We start from the raw sequence: 23799 nt of genomic DNA, 5'->3' as shown, positions 1-23799 counted from the left end.
TCTCATATAGAGGTAATGTTGGCCGGTTTTGAAAATGACAATTTGTTTATCAATAGCATGGCTGCGTTTTGGTCTGATGAAAGAACCTGAAAATTGACATAAAGAGAAGAAACTATATTTTTCATTAATATAATGCATTTTACTGTTAACTATGCAAGTCCCAAAATATTCTGGCCAAATTGAAGAAAATTACATGAGGTAATAGTTGACACCCTAAATACTCCAGATTTCGCTTGGAAATTCATGTGACCTTGACCTTGTTTTGTAGCTGGTGACCCCTCCCGTGAACACACAAGCTCTGTCCCTATTGTCGTCTGTGGCTGGCGATTCCCTCACTAAACACCTTCCCAGGATTCTACCTGCCCTGATGGACACGCTCAGTGAAAAGGCTGGCACCCCAGAAGAAGCCCAGGTGAGTCAAAGTTTTGAAAGTCCCTATAGTTATATCCCAAGGAACGCTGAATTCCAGATGAAGACCAGGTAACTACAAGGTCTAGGGACTTTGTAGTTACCAGGGCTCGTATTCATGAAACCGTTTTCATGCTCAAGCATGGATTTTGTGCTCTAGCTTAATTTCTTGTCCTGGTTATAAATTCATAAACAAATCATATTTTGCCAAAGATTTGGGGGAAAAATTGAAGAAACTTGATCCGGAATACTGTTTTCAAGGTTTGCATTTGACATTTTGATCGTTTGACATGATTTAAGCGAGTTACAAGAAAGTTGGTTTGAACACAGAATCTATGCTTGAGCATGAGAACGGTTTCATGAACACTGGCCCAGGTAACTACAAAGTCTTGGGACTCTCAAAAGCGACACCCCAAACAATGCTCTTGGCACACAATGCATAGGTAGGTTCAAGCCTTTTTCAGTCCCTGCAGTGACATGCCAATGTGCTCAGAAGTCTCGTCTCCAATATATTTGCTGTATAAATGTAAAAACAAATCTTTCCATTCCAAAAATCACTCCAGTAGGTGAGGACTAGGACATTGTTATGATCTACCTATGATGTTATATGGGTGATATATTGAAAATTGATGTGATCATGTGTTATTTCATTAAAGGATCGTTTAAGTCGAGATATAACACATGATGACATCCTGTACTTAGAAAGTCAATACAGATAATACAAAATGGTTGAAGTGGTAAAGGCATCTGACATTCTGCTACCACTAGCCCTCCACCACTGGGTCGCGGGTTCGAGACCTACGTGGGGCAGTTGCCAGGTACTGGCCGTAGGTCGGTGGGGGGTTACGGGAGCTCCAGCTTTCCTCCACCACCAAAACCTGGCACGTCCTTAAATGGCCATAGCTGTTAATAGGATGTAAAAACTGAAGTAAAAATTTCATCATATTTAAATTGTGTTAAGCTTATGAGCGCAAACTCTACTTCCTAGTTGTGTAATACTCCTTCCCCTATTGATGATGAGTTCAAAGGGTTCATGGTGTAGTTAGAGGCAGAACTAGACTTTTACCTGTTTAGCTATAGTATACCTTGATTCAACCTTTCTGTAAACGTAGTCGGGGAATAAGTCTGTTTCAGAAAGGGGTGGTTTATGAAAGTAGCAATAAGTGCGAGGACATTAAATGTCATTACTCACTGTTTATGGGTGAATTCTGGGGAAAATAAGTCCCAAATCTCTTAAATTTTTGGGGGAAAATAAGTCCCAATCTCTTAAATTTTTGGGGGGAAAATGAGTCCCAATCTCTTAAATTTCTTTCAGCTTGGAAATTTGTTAAATAATTCCCTCAAACCTGAGCAATTTTCTTCCTATATTTAAGAAATTAAATTTTCATGTTCTGTGGAATCAAAATCTTTGTAAGATATACAAAATCACAAAAATTACAGATGTGAGGTTATTAACCGTTAGGAAGGTATGATTCAGTGTTAATCTCATGAAATAGAGTTAAACACTTTGAATTTATTTATTGAGATGAAAATTCCCCGCATTTCCCCTCAATCACAAGAAAGGTAAATTCACTCAAGACTTTGATTGGTCATGAATTTTCCATTCTTCCACTTAATTATTGACATAATTATATTTATATTTTGGCAACTGATTAATCTGTAAAGAATATAAGCAATTAAACGTGTGGGTTTTTTCTTGGGAGCTTTTGAGGCCGATAATTGGCTCCATTACCAATTGAAACTATTTCAAATATATGCCTAATTCCCAAAATTTGCTGTTTACTCCTGAAAATTTTCTTTCCAATTGGTTAAAAAAGATCCCATTCCAAATTTATGAGAGAGCAAACACTAATGGGGTAAACTAATTCAAAGTGTTAAAGTGACCTCGGTAAAAATAACAAAAGATGTTTAAACAAATAATGTTGGAATTAAAATATTAGTGATGTGTACAGGAACTAGAGTACTGTCGGAGCGTGGTGTTGTCCGTCCAGGATGACAGGGGCGTGCGTACCATCATGGAGGAACTATTGGCTGCCATCAAGAACCCATCGCCGGACCTCTGCTGTGCAGCTGTCGTCATTCTACAGGCATTCTGTGACAAGACACAGACAGATTACTCAGACTACCGGACAGATCTGTTCCGCGGTCTTATTGCGTCGTTTGTGCGGAAAGAAAGTAAAGTGTTACTGGCCAGCTGGGAGTGTCTCAATACAGTCACCAAGGTAATGCAAGCAACTTCCTCACAAATATGTTTTTAAGCAAAAAATGCATCGGGTATTAATTAACAGCTTGTATGATGAATGTACAATAATTTATAACATAACTTAAGCCACAAAACATTTATGACAAAAAAGTCGAGGGATCTTCACATTGAAATCAAATAGAAATTGATTCATTATCAAATCAATGTTTTTCACATTGAAATCAAATAGAAAATGATTCATTACCAAATTAATATTATTCACATTGAAATCAAATGGAAATTGATTCATTACGAAAGTTTTTACATTAAAATCAAAGAATGATTAAGGCACTAGACATGGATTTCTTTCTAATCTCTCAAACTATTTACTACAAAAAGCAGATTTGACTTGTGTACTTTTTTTCAGAAACTGGACGTATCTGAGATGCTACAACACATCCAAGACATCAGGACCGCCATCAAGTTAGCCGCCGCCGAGTTAAAGGGAGCTAAGGAGCTGCCAGGGTTCAGCATTCCAAAGAAGGTACTTAACCCTTTCACCACTGTAGACCATAATGGGCTCATCTAGATCAATACATGGTAGGGTCTACTAAAATCCACATCATACCTCAGACTACTTAAAGTGGACTGGGATTTCTTAATTTTCTAACTTTATACAGAGTAGCAGAGAAGACACATATCAAATATCAAAATTCAATTTCAGGCTGATAGGAACTATCCTATGAAAATCCGTTATACCTCAGACTCCACATCATACCTCAGACTCCACATCATGACTACTTAAAGTGTGTTGGGATTTCTAATTTTCTAACTTTATACAGAGTAGCAGAGAAGACACATATCAAATATTAAAATTCAATTTCAGGCTGATAGGAACTATTCTATCATTCTGTGTCAGCTACAGACCATATTAGTGACTTCTATTTGAACAGACCAAATTACTGTTTTACTGGCCAACTTTTGTGAAACTACATATGCGATGTTTAAGAAAAAGGTGATTTGAACAGGCCAAAAACAGAACTGAACCAGTCATTTTGGCCTGCTCTGGCTGTCTGTTCTTAATGAATACCAGAGCATACTTCGACCCTAGTTACATCACACAAAGCTGTCATCTGTCCTCCCACATAGAAACTGCTCACACTACAATTATCACTTCACTCACACCTTCTCTGCCACAGCTATCAACACCATCTCCGCCACAGCACTAACCAAGCAATAATAATAATAATTTGAGGTTATTATTGCTTGGTTAGTCACAACCTAGTTCGTAGGTCGTCTCAAAGCGGTTCACACATTATCATCCGTGGTTATAGGGCCTTTGCAACCAGCCAATACCTTTCTCAACTCCCTGGGGAGCATACAGCCGGAGCTGCCATTTCGGCGCTAACAGTTAGCATTCAACAAATCTAGCACTGCCCCACCACATACTCATTTACAGCTGAATAGACTGGAACAAGCGGAGTAAAGTATCTTGCTCAAAGATACAACACAGTGCCGTGCCGTGACTCGAACATGCAATCTTCCGTCACGAGCCCGGTGTCCTACCACTAGACTACCTTTCAATAACTATAGAACGGACACTCAATACAAAGTCCACTTCCCACCCCTTTGAAGCACTATCACAATGCCCACATGATCTCCATAGCAACAACATATTCATGGTGTAATTACTTATGACCAAGACATGCACAATACAGTGAAATCACTCACCTTCACAGGGTTTTTAACCCTTTCACCCCTAGGTAGCTTTAGTGGACTCTACCATGCATTTATTAGGATGAGTCCATTAGGGTCTACAGTGGTGAAAGGGTTAATTACGTTGATATTGTGGGTAACCTACTAACCTTTATCCAAGAACTCGTATCTGATTTCACAGTACATATTTATTACTCTACATAGATCCAACATCTTGTACATAAAACATGATCTCTATTCCCAAACCATCTCCATAGCAATGGCACATCCTTGTGCAGTTAAATATAACCCACAACCTGCACAATCATACATCTACAGTTGGTCAAGGAAATTCATTTTTGAGTAACTGAGGTGTTTAAGAATGGATTGAGAGATTTAGTTTCAGTAATAATCTGTTGTCTCTCTTTGGATTCCCAATATGTAATCTCTGACAAGGAATGGTTAAACAAACATCACAATCTTTTCAAGAAATACCATAACTATAGCAAACTAATTTCTTACCTATGATATTATATAAGGATTGACCTTCATTTTGATGGCGTATACGGTAATATGAATGCAATTGGTAAGGAACATATTCTATGGTGCACATTACTAATTTACTAAGAAGGGAGAGATGTAAATATATAAATATGTTGACTGTATTTTCTGATGATGTAGAGGATTTTCACTATGTCTATTATACATTCCAGGGTATTGCACCTGTGCTGCCTATTTTCCGGGAGGGCATGTTGAACGGGTCACAGGATGTAAAGGCCGTAGCCGCCAATGGACTTGGCGAGCTGATCCATCTGACTAGTCCTGAAGCTCTGAAACCATCCGTTGTCAATATCACCGGACCCCTTATCCGTATCCTTGGTGACCGCTTCTCTGCACAGGTCAAGGTCGCCGTCCTGGAAACGTTGACCTTACTACTTGCCAAGGTCGGTGAATGATTACACACTACATTTGACCTATTAAGAACATCCCTCCCCTTACAGTGGTGACCGCCCTAGATATCATTTCTGGTCTGAGCATCCCATTCCTTTAGTAGAATCTGCATTTATTCTGCTTTTCCCACAATTGCTAAATGCTAAAGTTTCGAGGTCAAATTTTGTGAATGAAAGATGCACAGAGTATTTAACTTCCTGAAATAGAGTGTAATATAACTATTAAAACAAAGTTATTTTTTCAGTGATTCAAAATTTCAACATTCAAAATCAGAAAACCTGCTTGAACAGAATCTATGAGATGTACTGAAAGAAAAATGATATTTAATGTGATAAATATCATATTTCCCTATCCCTATTGAATTACTAATCGTGTTATTTTCCTGTCTACATTAAATTATCTATAGTGTTGTTTCCCTATTCCTTATGAATTACACATAGTGCTGTTTAACTGTCTCTGTGGAGTTACATATGTTTGTGTTCAATTATATGCCGTATTACATGACACTTTCCCTCAGTCAAATTTTCTCACTGATAAAAATCCATATTCACTCAAATTTGATGTCGCCCTTCACATCTTATGGCTATGTATAGTATGTTGTGTATTAAGATTCACTATCGAATAATTTGCCCTCATTACGGAAAACGGCGAAAATTGAACTGTGGTGAATTTCCTAACATACATTATCATGTTGTTTCCTTGTACAGTATGAATCCTATATTGCATTGTTTCTATATCCAGGTTGGCCTGCAGTTGAAGCCATTCCTGCCCCAGCTACAGACAACGTTTTTGAAGGCACTGAATGACCCCCAGCGCGCTGTACGCCTGAAGGCGGCATCTGCACTAGGTCGACTAATTGTGATACATGTACGAGTGGACCCACTGTTTACAGAGCTCCATACCGGCATAAGGAACACCTCCGACTCATCCATCAAGTAAAGATTAATTTCTTTTCCTCGTGGGGACGTTTTATTTTAATATAGATGATGCCCTAGAAATTATCAACCCTTATTTGTAGTCTGTTAACAACCATTCCCGATTTGAGAAAATTATTTTCTGCCAGTTTTATCTTCACACAATTTTATTGTCTTGCTGCCACGAAGTAGCGGAAGTGAGACTTAGGTGTTGCTGTGACTGCGGCGGCGGGGGCGTCAACATTAAGTTTTTGCATTTCAGTTAGTTTCTCTGAAACTATAAGTGCCAGACCAACCAAACTTGCACCATAGATGATGCATCTTGGGTAGTACATCTCAACCCATTCATCAAATGCTGGATGCGGGCTACCTTTCATGGTCCATTGACTTTGTCAGCATCTCCATCAACATTAAGTTTTTGCATTTAAGTTAGTTTCTCTGAAAAATATAAGTGCTAGACCAACAAAACTTGACATGTGCGTTGATGGTCAAAGCAGAGGCACAGCGAGACATATCAATCCGACTGGCTTGTTTAGATGATGGGGGGAGTGAGGATGAACGCAAAAATGTTGACCGTTTCCATTTGGTCCCATCCTGTTCAGGTTTACAGCCATTGCTCTAGTTTCTTCATTTCTTAACAAATATTGATTACATTTTAGACAAAGGTCAAGTAGGATCAGTTTGCATTTTAGGGTGCCAATTCAATAGCATCCTAATAAGTTTCACCTATCCTTCTGTTGCAAGCATCCCACCTCACACCCAGAGTTACTGAATTACTTGAAAAAAAGTCTGTTTTTGGTAATATTTTGGAGAATTTCGGAAGGTTTTGCAAACACAGTACAATCTTAAAAAGGTTATTCAGAAGCAAACAAAAGATTTCTGTCAGATTATCTTTCATACATTTTAAATCGTCTACACAGGAGTTGTAACATGTGCTGCCGTCTGTGTGTTGTAGAGACACGATGCTACAGGCACTGCGATTCTGTGTGAGTGGGGCAGGACAGAAGATGGCCGAGCCACTGAGGAAACAGATCACAGCCACATTACTGGAGCTACTCGGCTCGCAGGAGGATGCCACCCGTGCAGTAGCCGCTGGTTGCCTCGGCGCCCTGTGTACAGCTCTCTCAGAGGCAGAACTTCAAGACACACTCATACAACACCTACTAGGTACTTGTAGAATAATCAGAAATTCTCGGTGATTTTTAGGAATTACTATACTCTAAAAAAAAAACTGATTTTGGAAATAAGTTTTATTAAGAATTGGGTAAAGAACAACGAATAAAAGTAAGGAAATATCTATAGTCCCTATATACCAGCCAACCACAAAAATGTTCATCAACAATATGGTTTGTAAATCTCAAATCATGGAAGGATGTAAATATCCACAACTGTATAATGTTCAGTAGTGATACAGTACAACATTGTACCACTTTATAGTTAAATTTTGAACAGCACAAGGAATGGTTATTAATCAAACATATACTGTATAGTGAAAAATTGTTCAGATCAATGTTATGTACAGTATGTGGGAAAAAATGTGCTTCACATGAAAGTTTAGAGCGCTATTTATCATAGAATTATTAATAAGAGGAGTGAAAAATTGTTTAGATTAATGTCATGTACAGTATGTGGGAAAAAATGTGCTTCACATGAAAGTTTAGAGCACTATTTATGAGAGGAGTGAAAACAATTGTATAGTTCAATGTCATGTATGTACAGTATATGTTTAGAGCATTATGATGCTGTATTGACAGACTCTGACCCAAGTCAGGACTGGATGTTGAGACAGGGTCGGAGTATGGCCCTAGGGGTGGCCTTGAAGGAAGCCCCGAGCAAGCTGACCGGCACTGGACTAGAAGCAAGCATAGGGGACTACATTACAGAACTGGCCACCTCTGATAGGGTGAGTAGTGGAGAACAGGTCCGTAAGGGTGAGTAGTGGAGAACGGGTCCGTAATGTTAGTAGTGAAGAACGGGTCCGTAATGTTAGTAGTGGAGAACGGGTCCGAAATGTTAGAAGTGGAGAACGGGTCCGTAATGTTAGTAGTGGAGAACGGGTCCGTAAGGGTGCGTAGTAAAGAACGGGTCCGTAATGTTAGTAGTGGAGAACGGGTCCGTAATGTAAGTAGTGGAGAACGGGTCCGCACTGTTAGTAGTGGAGAACGGGCCCGTAATGTTAGTAGTGGAAAACGGGTCCGTAATGTTAGGAGTGGAGCACGGGTCCGTAAGGTTAGTAGTGGAGAACGGTTCCGTAATGTTAGTAGTGGGGAATGGGACTGTAATGTTAGGAGTGGAGAACGGGTCTGTAATGTTAGTGGTGGGGAACGGGTCTGTAATGTTAGAAGTGGAGAACGGGTCTGTAATGTTAGAAGTGGAGAACGGGTCCGCAATGTTAGTAGTGGAGAACCAGTCCGTAATGTTAGTGGTGGAGAATGGGTCCGTAATGTTAGGAGTGGAGCACGGGTCCGTAAGGTTAGTAGGGGAGAACGGGTCCGTAATGTGAGTAGTGGAGAACAGGTCCGTAAGGGTGAGTAGTAAAGAACGGGTCCGTAATGTCAGTAGTGGAGAACGTGTCCGTAAGGTTAGTAGTGGAGAACGGGGCTGTAATGTTAGTAGTGGAGCACGGGTCTGTAATGTTAGAAGTGGAGAACGGGGCTGTGATGTTAGTAGTGGAGAACGTGTCCGTAATGTTAGTAGTGAAGAACAGGTCTGTAATGTTAGTAGTGCAGAACGGGTCCGCAATGTTAGTAGTGGAGAACCGGTCTGTAATGTTAGTAGTGGGGAATGGGACTGTAATGTTAGGAGTGGAGAACGGGTCTGTAACGTTAGTAGTGGAGAACGGGTCCGCAATGTTAGTAGTGGAGAACAGGTCTGTAATGTTAGTAGTGCAGAACGGGTCCGCAATGTTAGTAGTGGAGAACGTGTCCGTAAGGTTAGTAGTGGAGAACGGTTCTGTAATGTTAGTAGTGGAGGGGGGGTCTGTAATGTTAGTAGGGGAGAACGAGTCCATAATGTTAGTAGCTGGCTTTGTAAATGTAACTGTACAAGAGTGTACTACAGCTATAAAATATACAGTATCACCTGTTATCTGGTATTGTGTAATGTTAGTAGTGGAGAATGGGGCTGTAATGTTAGTAGTGGAGAACGGGTCTGTAATGTTAGTAGTGGAGAACGAGTCCATAATGTTAGTAGCTGGCTTTGTAAATGTAACTGTACAAGAGTGTACTACAGCTATAAAGTATACAGTATCACCTGCTATCTGGTATTATTAGGATACAGAAAAGTAGGGTTAGTCGAATAAATGTTTGAGTGTCTGATTGGATATTATTTTACCTCACCTTTATAACAGCATGTCTGATTGGCTAATATTAATCACATGACGGGGCAATAAAACATCATGTCGCCCTTACATGCTCGAGTCTCCCTGATCATATTTCCCTTAATCGGAACCTCTCTAGAAAAAAATGGGCAAGAGCCAACACAGCAGAGTTCTGAATGACTGAAGCAGACGAGAATAATGGCACCTCAACCTGACGCTCTGTGTTTTTGTTTTATTTTGTTTAATTGAATATTTCTTTCCTTTTTGGTAGAGAAACACAATTCTTTGTTTACCTCAAGATAAATCATGTTTCGTGAGAGTGAAAGGCCTCATCAAACATTATTAATGTAGGGGTGGGGAAGAATCATGTTTCCCTGCAACAAGGGAAACAAATGTATGATATAAACCTGTTGTTTTTTCTATATATTACATTGTATAATGTTTTCTGTATATTGTGCTGTATCCTATATACCTGTTGTTTTCTGTTCACAGATTCCTCTGTGTATTAGTGGCTATCGATGTATGGGGTTCCTACTGAATTATCAACTAGCTAACAGTGATGGAAATGTACCCGCATTAGTGATCACCCTCCTCAAGGTCAGTCTGATAACAAAAATTGCCATCACTTCAATTGTAGGGGAGCAACTTTTGGAGTTGCGCCTGAACAAGCTCTGCTGTATTCTTGTTTCCTTGCTACAACCCTTAACCATTTCACCAATGTAGACCATAATGAACTCGTCCATATCAATGCATGGTAGAGTCTACTAAAGTTACATATGGGTGAAAGGGTTAATATTTGTGATTTTATATTTGTTTTCACAAAGCAAACAGATTGAGAACATATTTAGAATTAATGAAATGTTTTTAAGTCCATGAATATTTAAATTTAAAAAATCTCAGGAAATCTAACCACTATGCAGTATAGTGATAAGGAGGTTCGTGCGATCATGTTAACGAGTTTGATCAATTAACATGGTGAATTTGAAAAGATGCAACTATAGAGTCATTGAAGTATGACCTGTGGATTTACTTTCAAGCTGATTAAAATTGTGAATGGATCCCTCTGGATACTAGAATTGCCACTGGATCACACTGGAAAGAGTCGTAGCCCCACTTTATATAATTGAATTTATATAATCTGAAATTATTTAACAGTTTATACATTATACCATAAATAAAACAACACTATGTTGTTGATACAGTCTAAAATTATTTAGACATTTTTTACTATAAATGCAACAAAATTAATTTCAAATTGTACATAAATGAAACATCATGTTGCTTAACCCATTCACCCCCTTAAGTCACATTTGAACCTTACCAATTCAAAGACTGGGTAAGTCCATATTAACAATGTAGGGGTGAATGAGTGTACTATCTGATACAAAGGCTTAAAGCGACATCCACCACAACATGTTATACTAGAACAATTTTAATGGTATTGTTTATATAGAGACAGATCTTGGTGAAAGTATTGGTTGTCAGAGTCATGTCGAGAGACATATGTTTGTATGTGTAATATATTAACATAAAAATCGGTCAGAGAGATACCTTCGTAAATCCCCAGTGTTGTTGAATCGATGACCATTGGTTCACCTTCCATTTTTGCGTCCACAGGGTTTGAAGAATGATTCGAACGACGTGAAGCAACTGGTGACGCAAGTCATTTCATTCCTGATCCACAGTCTCCAGGGGGGACAATCACTTCAGCTGGTCAAATGTCTGACCGGCCCACTAGTCATGGGTGCAAAGGAAAAGAATACTTCCGTCAGATCTAATAGCGAATATGCCCTAGTTGCTCTTCTCAAGCTTCGTAAGGGAGATGCTTTCTTGAACGTAAGTATAAGTATTTCTGATTTCTGATCTATTTTGTACTATGTTTTTCAAACCTTGTAAGCAGTAAAATATGAAATTGTAATTACCAATTTGTATAAAAAAATATATTTGAATATTTTGAAGCTCATTGTCTACAAAATTATATTTTGTTCTTGAAATGGAATTTTTATGCCACTGCAACCAAGATTTGCTTTTCCCATCCATCCACACGACATCATGCTTTGATTTTAACCTTTTTATTTTAATATTAGAAGTTAAACAATCATCAAACAAAATGTAGGTACACTCATGATACATACTACACCATTATATCAAATGTAGGTCACTGTGATATATATTTTTCGCTTCATTAACTTAGTTAGAAATTGCATTAAGCACTATTTCTTTGGTAAATAAACTATGTGTTAAGCTCTATTTCTTAGTTGAGATTTTTAATTTAGCACCATTTAGATTACAATTTGAATTTTAGCACAATTTAGATTAAGATTTGAATTTTAGCACAATTTAGATTAAAATTTGAATGTAGCACTATTTCTTTGGTCAATAGACTTTTTGTGTTAAGCTCCATTTCTTTGTTGAGATTTTAAAATTTAGCACCATTAAGATTAAAGTTTGAATTTAGCACCATTTAGATTAAAATTTGAATTTAGCACTATCTCTTTGGTCAATAGACATTTTGTGTTAAGCTCCATTTCTTTGTTGAGATATTAAATTTAGCACTATTTCTTTGTTTAATAGACTTTGTGTTCAGCTATACATGTATTTCTTTTGTTCAGATTTTGAATTTAGCACCATATCTTTGATGAGAATTAACATTTAGCACCATTTCTTTGGTCAAACTTTGCATTGATATCTGTCAAAGTGGGAGGAGTCTGTTGGGCAATATTTTTTAGATTTTATTATTATGATCAGTGTGTCTTTGAAGTCCTATTCTCACTCATTGCAGGAGATAACGCCGCTATTAGATGCAGGCATGAGGGACTCGCTGTCGGAACTCATCACTAAGACTTTATTGAAATTAAGCAAACAAGTGGAACCCCTCCCGGACAACATTGACGATACTGTCCTCAAATGATTCCACTTCCGTGATATTAATTTAATTTCTTTTTTCTGTAACTTTATTGCAAAGTGCTATCCGATCATTAGGAGGAGCGGAGCTTTGGACAATGGCAGAGGGATTCTGTCATCGTGTGCTATAGATTCAAACTCAACCAATGGCGGCGACTGACAACTGACGAGGCATATTGAGGGCGTGTATGATCTCTGTCCTAATTAATGAGAATCGGAAACGTCAAGTTAATTGGTATCAAAGGCATAAAATAAAGTACAGTTCTTTCAAAAATCGTTTATGATTTAAATTCAACAGACAAGAAATCAAGTTATGTGTATATGATTTAATGAAGTGGAATTCTTTTCACAATGAAGTGATTGTGTCCAGGAAAATCATTGGACTTATCTGGAGGTATACTTCGTCATTGATGTTCTACATCTTGTCATCAAATTTTACTGAAATGTTGATATGAAAAATTACAAATGTATACCAGGTATAATTTTGGTTTAATTTCTCTTTTTTTTTCTTTTTCTTTTACCGATTGAGTAAAAAACATTCAGTGTGAACGGTGTTCCTGTTTCAGGTCAGTCGAACTACAAGTGTATATTCACCAGCAGGCTTTGATTAGACACCGGACCGGTATGATGTTGAAGTTTCAGAGGCAAAATCATAACAATTTTATGGGGTCACAATAAATTCTTATAACGAAGGATACCCGTATCATCAATATTTCAAACATGTAGGTTCTTGCTTAACTAAATTCTATTTTCAAAGTTTAAAATACATTATGCTGCTATTATAAAAATTGATAAAAGAAACAATTGTTTCCAAATTAATTCTTGTACAGAATCACAGGATATACTTAACGCTACCTATTAGACAAAATAAGTGTATTTGGATATATTTGTATCTAAAATTTAAGCATCAAGTAAAATGTAAGGACGTCTACTAAATTCAAAAGTCAAAAACTAGGGTAAAATATTGGGAGTCTCCATAATATAATTTATAATAATATACAATATTCATTAGCACCCTGAAGCACTTGTGTGTTATTTAAATAAGGCATATAAAACTACACTGCACAATTTACATGTTCTGTCTTCAGGGGAACAAAGGAGATGGTCGTTGGTACATAACTTTATGAAATGGTGACTTTCTATTTTCCGTCCAAAGTAGGGGGGCTTGACAAGCATGTTACACATGATACGTGTGCTTGCATAGGGGATGTGTTTAATTGTTTTACAGAACTCTTCACTCTGAAATGATAGACCTCTTTATAAAAACCAAATAACAAGTATCGCAACTAAGTACTAAGTATGTTTCTTTACTGTTGATTTTTGTCTGGAACAAAGTTTGAATATATATATACAGAAAAGATAACTGTGCTGATTGGCTAACATGGACACAGTCAGAAGCTATGCTGATTGGCTAACATGGACACAAAGTCAGAAGCTATGCTGATTGGCTAACATGGACACTGTCAGAAGCTATGCTGATTGGCTAACATGGACACATAGTCAGAAGCTATGCTGATTGGCTAACATGGACACATAGATCTTTTATAATTAACGCCAAATCAGGCCCATTTGATATTGATCTGTGATTGTGTAATGCATGGTGCGTTTGGTTGGGTTTGAATTTATATACAAAAGTGACAGATTTCATACAAAAGACTTGAATGCAGTGATGAGATATTAAAGGAAAAGCTAAACAATGTAAAGTTCTGTATGCCAGTAGATAATCACACAGATAAAGTGTGATATCAGTAAGTACCAGCCGTACTGGTACAGGCTAAAGATGGGATATCTGAAAGATACTGGTACAGGCTAAAGATGGGATATCTGAAAGATACTGGTACAGGCTAAAGATGGGATATCTGAAAGATACTGGTACAGGCTAAAGATGGGATATCTGAAAGATACTGGTACAGGCTAAAGATGGGATATCTGAAAGATACTGGTACAGGCTAAAGATGGGATATCTGAAAGATACTGGTACAGGCTAAAGATGGGATATCTGAAAGATACTGGTACAGGCTAAAGATGGGATATCTGAAAGATACTGGTACAGGCTAAAGATGGGATATCTGAAAGATACTGGTACAGGCTAAAGATGGGATATCTGAAAGATACTGGTACAGGCTAAAGATGGGATATCTGAAAGATACTGGTACAGGCTAAAGATGGGATATCTGAAAGATACTGGTACAGGCTAAAGATGGGATATCTGAAAGATACTGGTACAGGCTAAAGATGGGATATCTGAAAGATACTGGTACAGGCTAAAGATGGGATATCTGAAAGATACTGGTACAGGCTAAAGATGGGATATCTGAAGGTACCAGCAATACTGGTACAGGCTAAGGATGGGATATCTGAAGGTACCAGCGATAACGGTACAGGCTAAAGATGGGATATCTTAAGGGCTTGGTACCAGTGCAAAGTGATAGCTGAAATGTTAAAAATAGTCTCATATACAGAAGAATGTTTTGGTTTTACATTAATTAAAAACTGAGCTTGACTTTCAAAACTGATTTTGTGTTGTTTTGATTATATTTTATGCCTCTGCTATAAAAAGGGAGGGGGGCATATAGTGTTGCCCAAGTGTCCTGTCCCGTCCCGTCCCGTTGCAATTCAATGTAAACACTTAGCAACTTCATTCTTTGATGGATTTTTATCTACAAATGTCAAAAGTATGTAAATTCATCAAATGAATTCATGTTTAGGACTCCAAGGTCAAGGTCGAGGTCACTATTGCTAGTAATAAAAAATCAACTAATTCAGTGTCTTTAGTTAGCCAACTTTATATTCTGATGGATTTTGATCAAATTTTATTCAAAGGTCAAGTATGAAAATACCACTGACATTTTTGTGTTTTAGTGTTCTAAGGTCAAGGCCAAGGTCACTGTTGCTATATATAGAAAGTCATCAAAGGATTCAGTGTCATCACTCTAGCTACTTCATTTCTTAACCGACTTTGGCAAAGTTTATACAGATTTCAGTTATTAGAATATCTCAGATGAGTTCATGTCTTAAAAAACATGTACATATTTCAGGGTGTCAAGATCAAATTTATTTATAGAACATTATCATACACTGAAACTAATTTCATGTGGCGCCAGGGGCATTCATGGCTGAGACATTTTATAGTTTTAAGAAAAAGACATTGATGATTCCACATTAAACAGTTTTGTGGTAAGACAAAACAGTGTTTAGGGTTCAAGTTGGACATCAGATTGACCTGGTAGGTCGAATATTTTTTCATAAAATCAACCAAATTCTGGCATTCTTTAGATTTTAGCTCACCTAGTCTGAAGGACAATGGTGAACTTATGCCATACCGCAGCATCTGTCGTCTGTCCGTCCGCCAACTTTTCCTTTAAAACTCTACTTGTCCTGAGCGACCAAGTAGATTTTGACCAAATTTGGTCAGAAGCATCCTTGGGAGAAGGGGCACAAATTTTGTATAAATGGTGGGGCTGAGGGGAAATATAGCAAATTCTTTAAAAACTTTCTTCTTCATTTAATAATAAAACCATATACACATAGTAATTGCATGTAAGAGTTATCATTCTTGAAAAGCTTAACAGTAGTGAAATAGGTAGCCAGTTTCCTGAAGTACAGAAAAATGGACACATGTGACTCATTGATAAAAAACAACTGAATTAATGCCTGAATTGCTTTGAAATACTTTAATATTGAAAAACATACTGTTCTGTCAATAATAAACATACAATATTCATCTGTTTACATTGTAATATTAAACATTAGAATATGCAGAAATTGTGATACTGTCTCCCTACATTGGATTTTCAACTAGGGATGTACTTCCTATTTCTGTTTATCAATACACTCCTATGACCTTCAATATTCTTAGCTGTTGATATGGCATTAAACTCTGTAAAACACAAACCAAACCAATCAATATAATGTGACATAACTTGTTAGTGAATGTAATACGACCTTAGTTTATAAATTTTAAAGTGAAATGAGATAATGTCACCTTATTAGTGTTTCAGTCCAAACGTGTGACATTTCTTCTAGTCATAGGAATACGACATCGGCTGTTTGCTGTACCCGGGTGACCTTATATGTGGAGGTCTTTGGTCCATACTTCATCTGCTCACCTCCCTCACTTCTGAACAGATTTCAACCAAAGTTTAGTGTTAGAATCATTCCTAGGGTCATGACGGATGAGTAAAATAAAGGGATTAATAAAATCTACTACCTGTAAGTAACTGAGCCAGATCAGTTATCAAGGGCTAGAAGTGTAACATAATCCAAACCCAGGCTGTTACTTAGATAACCTGATCTTGCTCCGTTACAGGTAATTAATTTTTGCTTCAGCATAAAAAAAACTTCTCCTAAACTACTTGGCAGATTTCACCAAATTGTAATGGTAGCATACAAAGCCAGGAATGAGGAATAAAAACTTGTAACTTGTCACCACTGTAGACCATAATGGACTCATCCATATAAATACATGGTAGAGTCTACTAAAGTTACATAGGGGTGACTGAATTATATCTCCAAAACCATTGAGCATATTGTAACCATTTGAAGTTGAATCTTGCTTGGACACTTGAAATAAAATATTATACAAATGAAGGAGTGACTGATTTGCATTTAAAGACATGTCCCAAACAACTGAGTAAATATCAACCAATTTGCTTTGAATTAGAATTAGTATCAAATTACTGGATCTGAAAGCTAGGGATCAAACTTGCTGATTTGCTTTCAGTGAATTCTCAACACTACTTGGCAGATTTCAGTCAAATTGACCGGGTAGCTTGCTTGGGGCGTGGGTATCAAAAACTATTTACACAAAAGAAGGAGCTTACCCTACTTGGAGCGAGGGATGGAGATAAAGGTGTCTATGTGGCTGATTTGCTGTTAAAGACAGATTGTAGTGGTACCATGCTAAGCCCATTGGGATCGAAAGTCATAGAAATAATAGGTCTGGCCCTCCTGTGGGGTTACAGGAGTCTGGACGGGGCAAAAAATGGAAAGCTTATTGATTTTTTTTAAAGGACATAGAGTTCCAAAATACTGAGCGGATTTCAACCAAAAAAAGCAGTGGTAGTAAACATAACCCATAAGTATTAACTCATTCACCCCTGAAGACACATTTGAACTCTTCCAATTCAACGGTTGGTATAGTCCATTACGAAATGTCAGGGGTGATTGAGTTAAACATTGTAGACATTAACTCATTCACCCCTAAAATTTCATAATGAACTATTCCAACCTTTGAATTGGAACAGTTCAAATGTGTCTTCAAGGGTGAATGAATTAAAAGGCTGACCCTTCTTGCGGTTGAGGGGCTGGATAAAGGAATCAAAGTGACTGATTGCATCAAATGACTTCTCCCTCCAGATTACTGGGCAGTTTTCAACCAAATGATAATGACAGCACGTTTAACCCCAGGGGATCACTTCAAGTGGAATGGTCTGTTCTCTGAGCTATCCTCTGAAATTACTTGTCAGGTTCAAGTTAAGTTCGAAATAGTCAGATGCGATTTAAGTCCATTTGGGCATCTTGTTAAGTCGATGCGAGGTAACATTGGTTGCTTCAATCGAATGTGACGGTTTTCTAGTCATTGCCAGGTTACCCTTGATTGAGCAAATCCAAGGTGGCATTTCTTAATTCAGTGTGACGTTGCATATTGTTTGACAAAAATGTATCGTCTTACTGAACATGGAGTAACTGAACCATATACTGCCCTTACTGTAGGGAAGCACGATTCTTTGTTTCTCCGAGGTTGATCCGTGTTTCGCAAGGTCGAAGCCCGAATAAAACATGATTAATCAAGGAGAAACAAAGAATCGTGATTCCCTACAGCAACGGCAATAAATAGTTTACTTTGCCAAGAGAGAGAAAAACAGGTTGACGCGCCATTGGTGTCGTCTGCTTCCTCCGTCTAGAACTATTTTGTAGTGACTACTGGCAACTCTTCCAATTAAATTCTACATAAATGTCGTCCACCAGGAATTCAATCATTCTCTCGATTGCATTTCAGTGTGTTTCATCTTGGTCTTTTAAATAAATGTGCTCAAAAGTTGTCTGCAACCATTTAAATATATAACGCCTTCCGCCATATTCCCGGTCGAGAAAACTCTCGCAATAAGAGAACAACGGTTTTCCTCGAGTTTGTATAAAGGTGTACTGTGAAACAAATACGGTTGAAACCATGATTTGGGGTACTAACAACGGTAGCAAAAAGTTTGGAAACTGGGTTGGTTTAGTAAGATAAACGTAACACACAGGTGAGTGTACCTTTAGAAAATAGTTAAAGATACATAACACGGTAGTCTAGTGGTTTGGTTTGGTTTAGTATTGTTTAACGTCCTATCAACAGCTATGGTCATTTAAGGACGGCCTCTCCTGTGTGCAAGATGCATGCGTGTAGTGTATGTGTGTGTGTGTTCGCGTTTGTCTCCTTGTGATAGCGCGGAACTGATGCCGACTTTATAGTGATACCTCACTGAAACATACTGCCGCAGACACCCAACAGGACAATCCAACCGGTCACATTATACTGACAACAGGCGAACCAGTCGTCTCACTCCTAAATTGCTGAACGTTAAGAAGGAGTAGAAACTACCATTTTTACAGACTCTGGTTTGTCTCGGCCAGGGGACGAAACCCAAAGCCTTCCTCACAGGAGCGAACGCTCATTTGTAGGCCAAAAGTGAGGCATTGTCAAGGGAGACATTAGAAAGAAGAAAGTTGTTTAGAAAGAAGAGAAAAAAGATAAGATCCAAAATTTAGTCGCCTCTCGCGGTCATGCAACGGTGGCAGCAGGTACAATTCTTACGCCCTACCCGTAGGGACTACAGACGTCAGTATGCAAAGAATGAAATACACTGCATCATACAGCTGTTTCGTTCTTCTAGAACTCATCGGTGATGCTAGTGGCCGAAAAATTGGAAATCCAAATTTGTCTAAACTACTGTTAACTAGGAGAATCTGCGGTAGAATGTTGAAAAAATCCAAAACAAACGAAGCAGGTCCATAGGAATGAATAACTAGTATTTCGCCTTTCGAAAGCTTGTGAATGCGGAAATAGGATTTCCCTTTGTTATCAAGCAAGACTAGTTCCTTTTGAAACCAGGACGTGTTTGCAGACGAGGATCAAGTATACAGGGATGTGTAAGTTCGTGTTTCAAATGATAGTGTGAGTCTTCGATATTTTCGACCATTCGTGAAAAATCTGTCGTAGATTTACGTTAAGAGCAATACTCATGTCACTTGTTACCATCTGTCTGTCTAGAGATGCACGAGATTTCTGGTAACGTTTGCTTGTAGTTGAAAAACTTTGAAGCAGTGGGTTTAGAATAACTGAAAGAAATAATTTTAGTTTTTCTATCTAAAGTACACAGCAGTGTGTTAGGTTATATAGGGACTTAGTGGTTTAGGATATCACTGTGTTCCCACGTTGGCATGTCTCTAAAACAACACCTTCAAGACATAGCACTATCGAATATGTCCTGCGTGAGGATAACCAAATCCGGAAGTTACGGAAACCCGTTTCTGAGATTTAACAAGCTAACGGTGTATAATACACGGGCCGATATCAGCAATTGTTTCAGTTGCCGTATATAGATGCCAACGCAATTGGTCTTGCGTGATTATGAACATTCTTTGTTGAGAAATGAAGTTCATTCCGAGGTTCCTGTCATACTGTTTTATATCCCTCTGCGTCGATTACGGGGTTGTAACATTCTTGGTATTAGACCGGATATTTCGTCTTGTCAAGATTTTCAATTACTTCTTTGGCAAAAAGGAGTTTTTTATTTGCTCATGAAACAACTTGTCCTTTATGATACGTTCACCAAATGTTCCGAACTCATGCAAGTTGCCCAACAGTTAATGGGAAAGTAGGAGGTTATCTCATGATCTACACTGCGGGTATAGACAATTGTCTGTGTCGTTTTACAGTGATAGCAGTAGATATGAAGGCAGCGCATACCCAAACAACGCAACGGTAGTGTGAAGAAAGCTTGGCTTGGGAAGTATTAAGCGTTCAGATTACATCTCGCTGTACGTTCTTGTCTAATTCTGTACACGTCTTAACTCATCCGCCCGTGAAGACACGTTTGAACTCCTCCAGTTCAAAGGTTGGACTAGTTCATTATGAAAGTTTAGGGGTGAATGAGTTAGAGCCTTTTCGTGACCACAGTGACAGGTGCTGGGATCAAGAAGTATCCGACGGTGGACACCCACGCGATATGACGTCACCAGTCCGGAAGTGAGTTTTTTAACAATATGTAGCAGCTAGGATGATTATGAGGGTGACGTTACATATATTGTGTGTGGTGCAGTAAGAATCCCTCAGTGAATGACAAACACCCACGTATCGGTCAAAGGCCGGGAAATCGGGATAACGGTATTTTAAATAAAAACTTCTGGCGGACAGAATTTATTTGTGAAAAGTCCAAGTATACAGGAAAGGTTTTTTTTCAGCCGTATTGATGACGCGCCAAAAGGTACCTGTATCCGATACACGGACGTCATTTGCATACGCATACAACGAGGACTTCTCTTTCATGATTACGAATACTATTTAAGGATTAACTTGAATATTTTTAGGTCACCTGAGACAAAGTCTCAAGTGACCTATTGCGNTGTTTGTTATGGAAATATAATTTAATCTTGCTGGTAACAAGCATTTTTTTTAAATTGGCTTAAAAAAAATACGTTATCTGCCCATAACGTAAAAAATGACGTCGCCGTTTATAACGTCGCGTTTGATTGGCTGATACAGCGGCGTAACTATGTCTAAGAGAAAAGAGTCAATTAATAAAAGTGGATTTCCAAAGGGATTGTGTATAGTAGATTAAATTATAAGGTTAACTTGAATACATTTTTTATGTTATGGAGATCGCGCAAGATTAAATTATATAGTTATAAAAGAAAAAATATAACCAAAGGTTAGTTTCCCGTTATGTTTTAGTTCCGTTGATACGTACGCATCCTCGATTTCCAGGGGTTACGATCACCTACGCTCTCTACACTGTAGAGAGCGATAGTGAGCGTAACCCCTGGATATCGAGGATGATACGTACGCTACCTCGCCAATGTATAGGCGCAAAGTTTTCTTTGGATAGGTTTCTTTTTTCATTTATTGAGAATTTTGTTATGATGTAAAATCCGTATTTTTCTAAACTAAATTAATCACCAGTATGTATTCAGAATCTTAATCATAACACTTACACGAGTTTTGTTGTAGATAGTCTGACTAGTGAAAGGTTTCTATATATATATATATCGATCGTTCGTCAATCGGAAATATATATCGATCGTTTACGGAAAGTGCCGACGGTTCCCGATTGAGTCGTTCGTCCTACTAGCTCTTTCGAGTTTCATTGGGCAAGTTCGTCTCATTTGTAGTTAAGTCGTTCTGGACAATATTGCTGAAAAGTATGTGTATATATAACATGTGAAAGATAAAATTCCATGCCTTTCATAAAATAAAAACTGTCGAAAGATTCAGGATGGCTAACCGTGCCCCGTCTTGGGACAAGTTCGGACAGGCAGTCTCGACGTGTTTACCCTTTTGATAATATTTTATTACTGACCTCGATTTCTCTCCGAATGGTTTATATACACACGGAAAATTCAACAAATGCACTTATCTTGGCCATGTTTATACTGCTAGACCAGAAAGACCCCCGTCCATAGATTTCCTGCCTAGCATTATATTTGTCATATTTATAATGTTTTACCGGAAAGGCCTCGGTTGTATCTTCAAACAATTTTACCGTGTATTTATTTACTTATCAATTTTAATTAATAAACCAAATTTACTTTAATGGAGTGGTTGTTTTTATCTGAAACCATAAACTTCTCTTCACATCAATTTCTTATACCCATATAAACTGTTTTCTGAAATAACGTACACATATAACAATTGCAATATTACAGGAAAATATGTCCCAGCCGTAACACATCCTCGATATCCAGGGGTTGCGCTGACTTTCGCTCTCTGTATCCCTGGAATATGTCATAGCAAAATTGAAGGCACGCTGCTAGCTAGTTAGCCTTTGGTGTACATCAAAAGAATCTCGCGGTCGCGTAACGGTAAAATTTACTGGCATTGAAGTAGAGTGTCGCTCCTCTGTAATCTTCAAAGGACAGGTATCAACCTTGTGATTGGTTAAGTTTTTTTACCCGACACCAATCAAAAAGTTTGCTATGACATATTCCAGGGGTGCAGAAAGAGCGAAAGTGAGCGTAACCCCTGGATATCGAGGATGGAGTGGAGGAGTGCACTATAGTGTTAACGGTTAAGTCCAGTGAGTGCACTACATGTTAACATCAGTGCACTTCAGTGTTAACTCCAATACACTACGGTGTTAATGCCGGTTAAACACTTACTGTGTATAATGAAAGGTGTTTATTCACGGAAAGAAAATTGAATTGATAAGAAAAAGTATTTAACTGAGTATTACATAATATCAATATAACGTAATATTTCGTTCTGATTATTTAAAATTCCAATTTGATATACAAAACACAAGATAAATTGTATACTTTCGTTGATGATTATACTGATTACACAAAATCAATAGATATATGTACTACTTCAAAGGGATAAAGTTTTAAGATACAGTTTAATATAGTTAAAATTGCGCTACAAAAAAATATCTAAATGCAAATTTAGTTATGACGTTAGCCTATAAACCAATGAGAAACAACCATTTTGATAATTTAATAGAATTCTGAAATCAATTAAATCAAAGTTAATTTCAAAGACCGTTTTATGTATTTACTATCATGCAATAATTCCGTTTTACCGAAAACGTGAAATACAATAGGTATACAGCTGACCAGGTGAGCCATCAAATTCGCAGGTACACAGCTCGTCAGGAGTTGGTAATTTCTTGCCTGTTGTTTAATGATGACGTATTTCATTTGTACTAATAGGCAAATTAATATCCAATGAAATAAGTTGCATCTGATAAACTCATTATAAGCCTGTATACAATAAAATATAGGTAACGTTTTATTATGTCAACCTGAAGTTTTATTCATACAGTTACAACATTACTGCAGAGGCAGATTTAAGGGATGGTTGCCTGGGGCAACACAACCAGGTATTGCTATATCGGTATACCCGTTATATCTAACCTGTGACCATCCCTTGACCATTTACCTGTGTCGAACGGGATTCTGGTCAGGCCGTCCTTATCTGTGTTGTAACTTGTGTAATAACAGTAGAGACAATTAATCCAACGTCCAGCTGCTTATCGGTCAAACTGATATACAGGTAAATCATCACGGAGTCCACACAGCCACAGGCAGAGACGTATGTAGTAAACGTCTCTTCTACATGTCAGATTATGAAACAACTGTCCCTTGGTCAGAAATAACAGCCGCGGGCAAGATTGGCTTTTTTAACAACAGCGCATTTGCCCATAGGAAAATAAGTATTTTGCTTG

General features: G+C 37.9%; 1 protein-coding gene across 1 annotated transcript in view; it reads left to right on the top strand.

The window, feature by feature from the left end:
* Positions 1 to 14889, top strand: part of LOC110457742 (eIF-2-alpha kinase activator GCN1-like) — a 59045-nt gene extending 44156 nt beyond the window's left edge. Inside the window, exons 43-52 of the mRNA XM_021509130.1 lie at positions 269 to 412; positions 2361 to 2630; positions 3018 to 3134; positions 4999 to 5229; positions 5978 to 6171; positions 7106 to 7317; positions 7905 to 8053; positions 9962 to 10066; positions 11087 to 11305; positions 12252 to 14889. Coding sequence (XP_021364805.1) covers positions 269 to 412; positions 2361 to 2630; positions 3018 to 3134; positions 4999 to 5229; positions 5978 to 6171; positions 7106 to 7317; positions 7905 to 8053; positions 9962 to 10066; positions 11087 to 11305; positions 12252 to 12380 — 1770 coding nt within the window. The 3' untranslated portion in view covers positions 12381 to 14889. The remainder of the gene's footprint in view (positions 1 to 268; positions 413 to 2360; positions 2631 to 3017; positions 3135 to 4998; positions 5230 to 5977; positions 6172 to 7105; positions 7318 to 7904; positions 8054 to 9961; positions 10067 to 11086; positions 11306 to 12251) is intronic.
* The last annotated feature ends 8910 nt before the right edge of the window (positions 14890 to 23799 follow it).

Source organism: Mizuhopecten yessoensis, unplaced genomic scaffold (assembly GCF_002113885.1).
Source record: "Mizuhopecten yessoensis strain PY_sf001 unplaced genomic scaffold, ASM211388v2 scaffold9301, whole genome shotgun sequence".
Taxonomy (NCBI): domain Eukaryota; kingdom Metazoa; phylum Mollusca; class Bivalvia; order Pectinida; family Pectinidae; genus Mizuhopecten; species Mizuhopecten yessoensis.
This window is presented reverse-complemented; position numbering and strand designations above follow the sequence as displayed.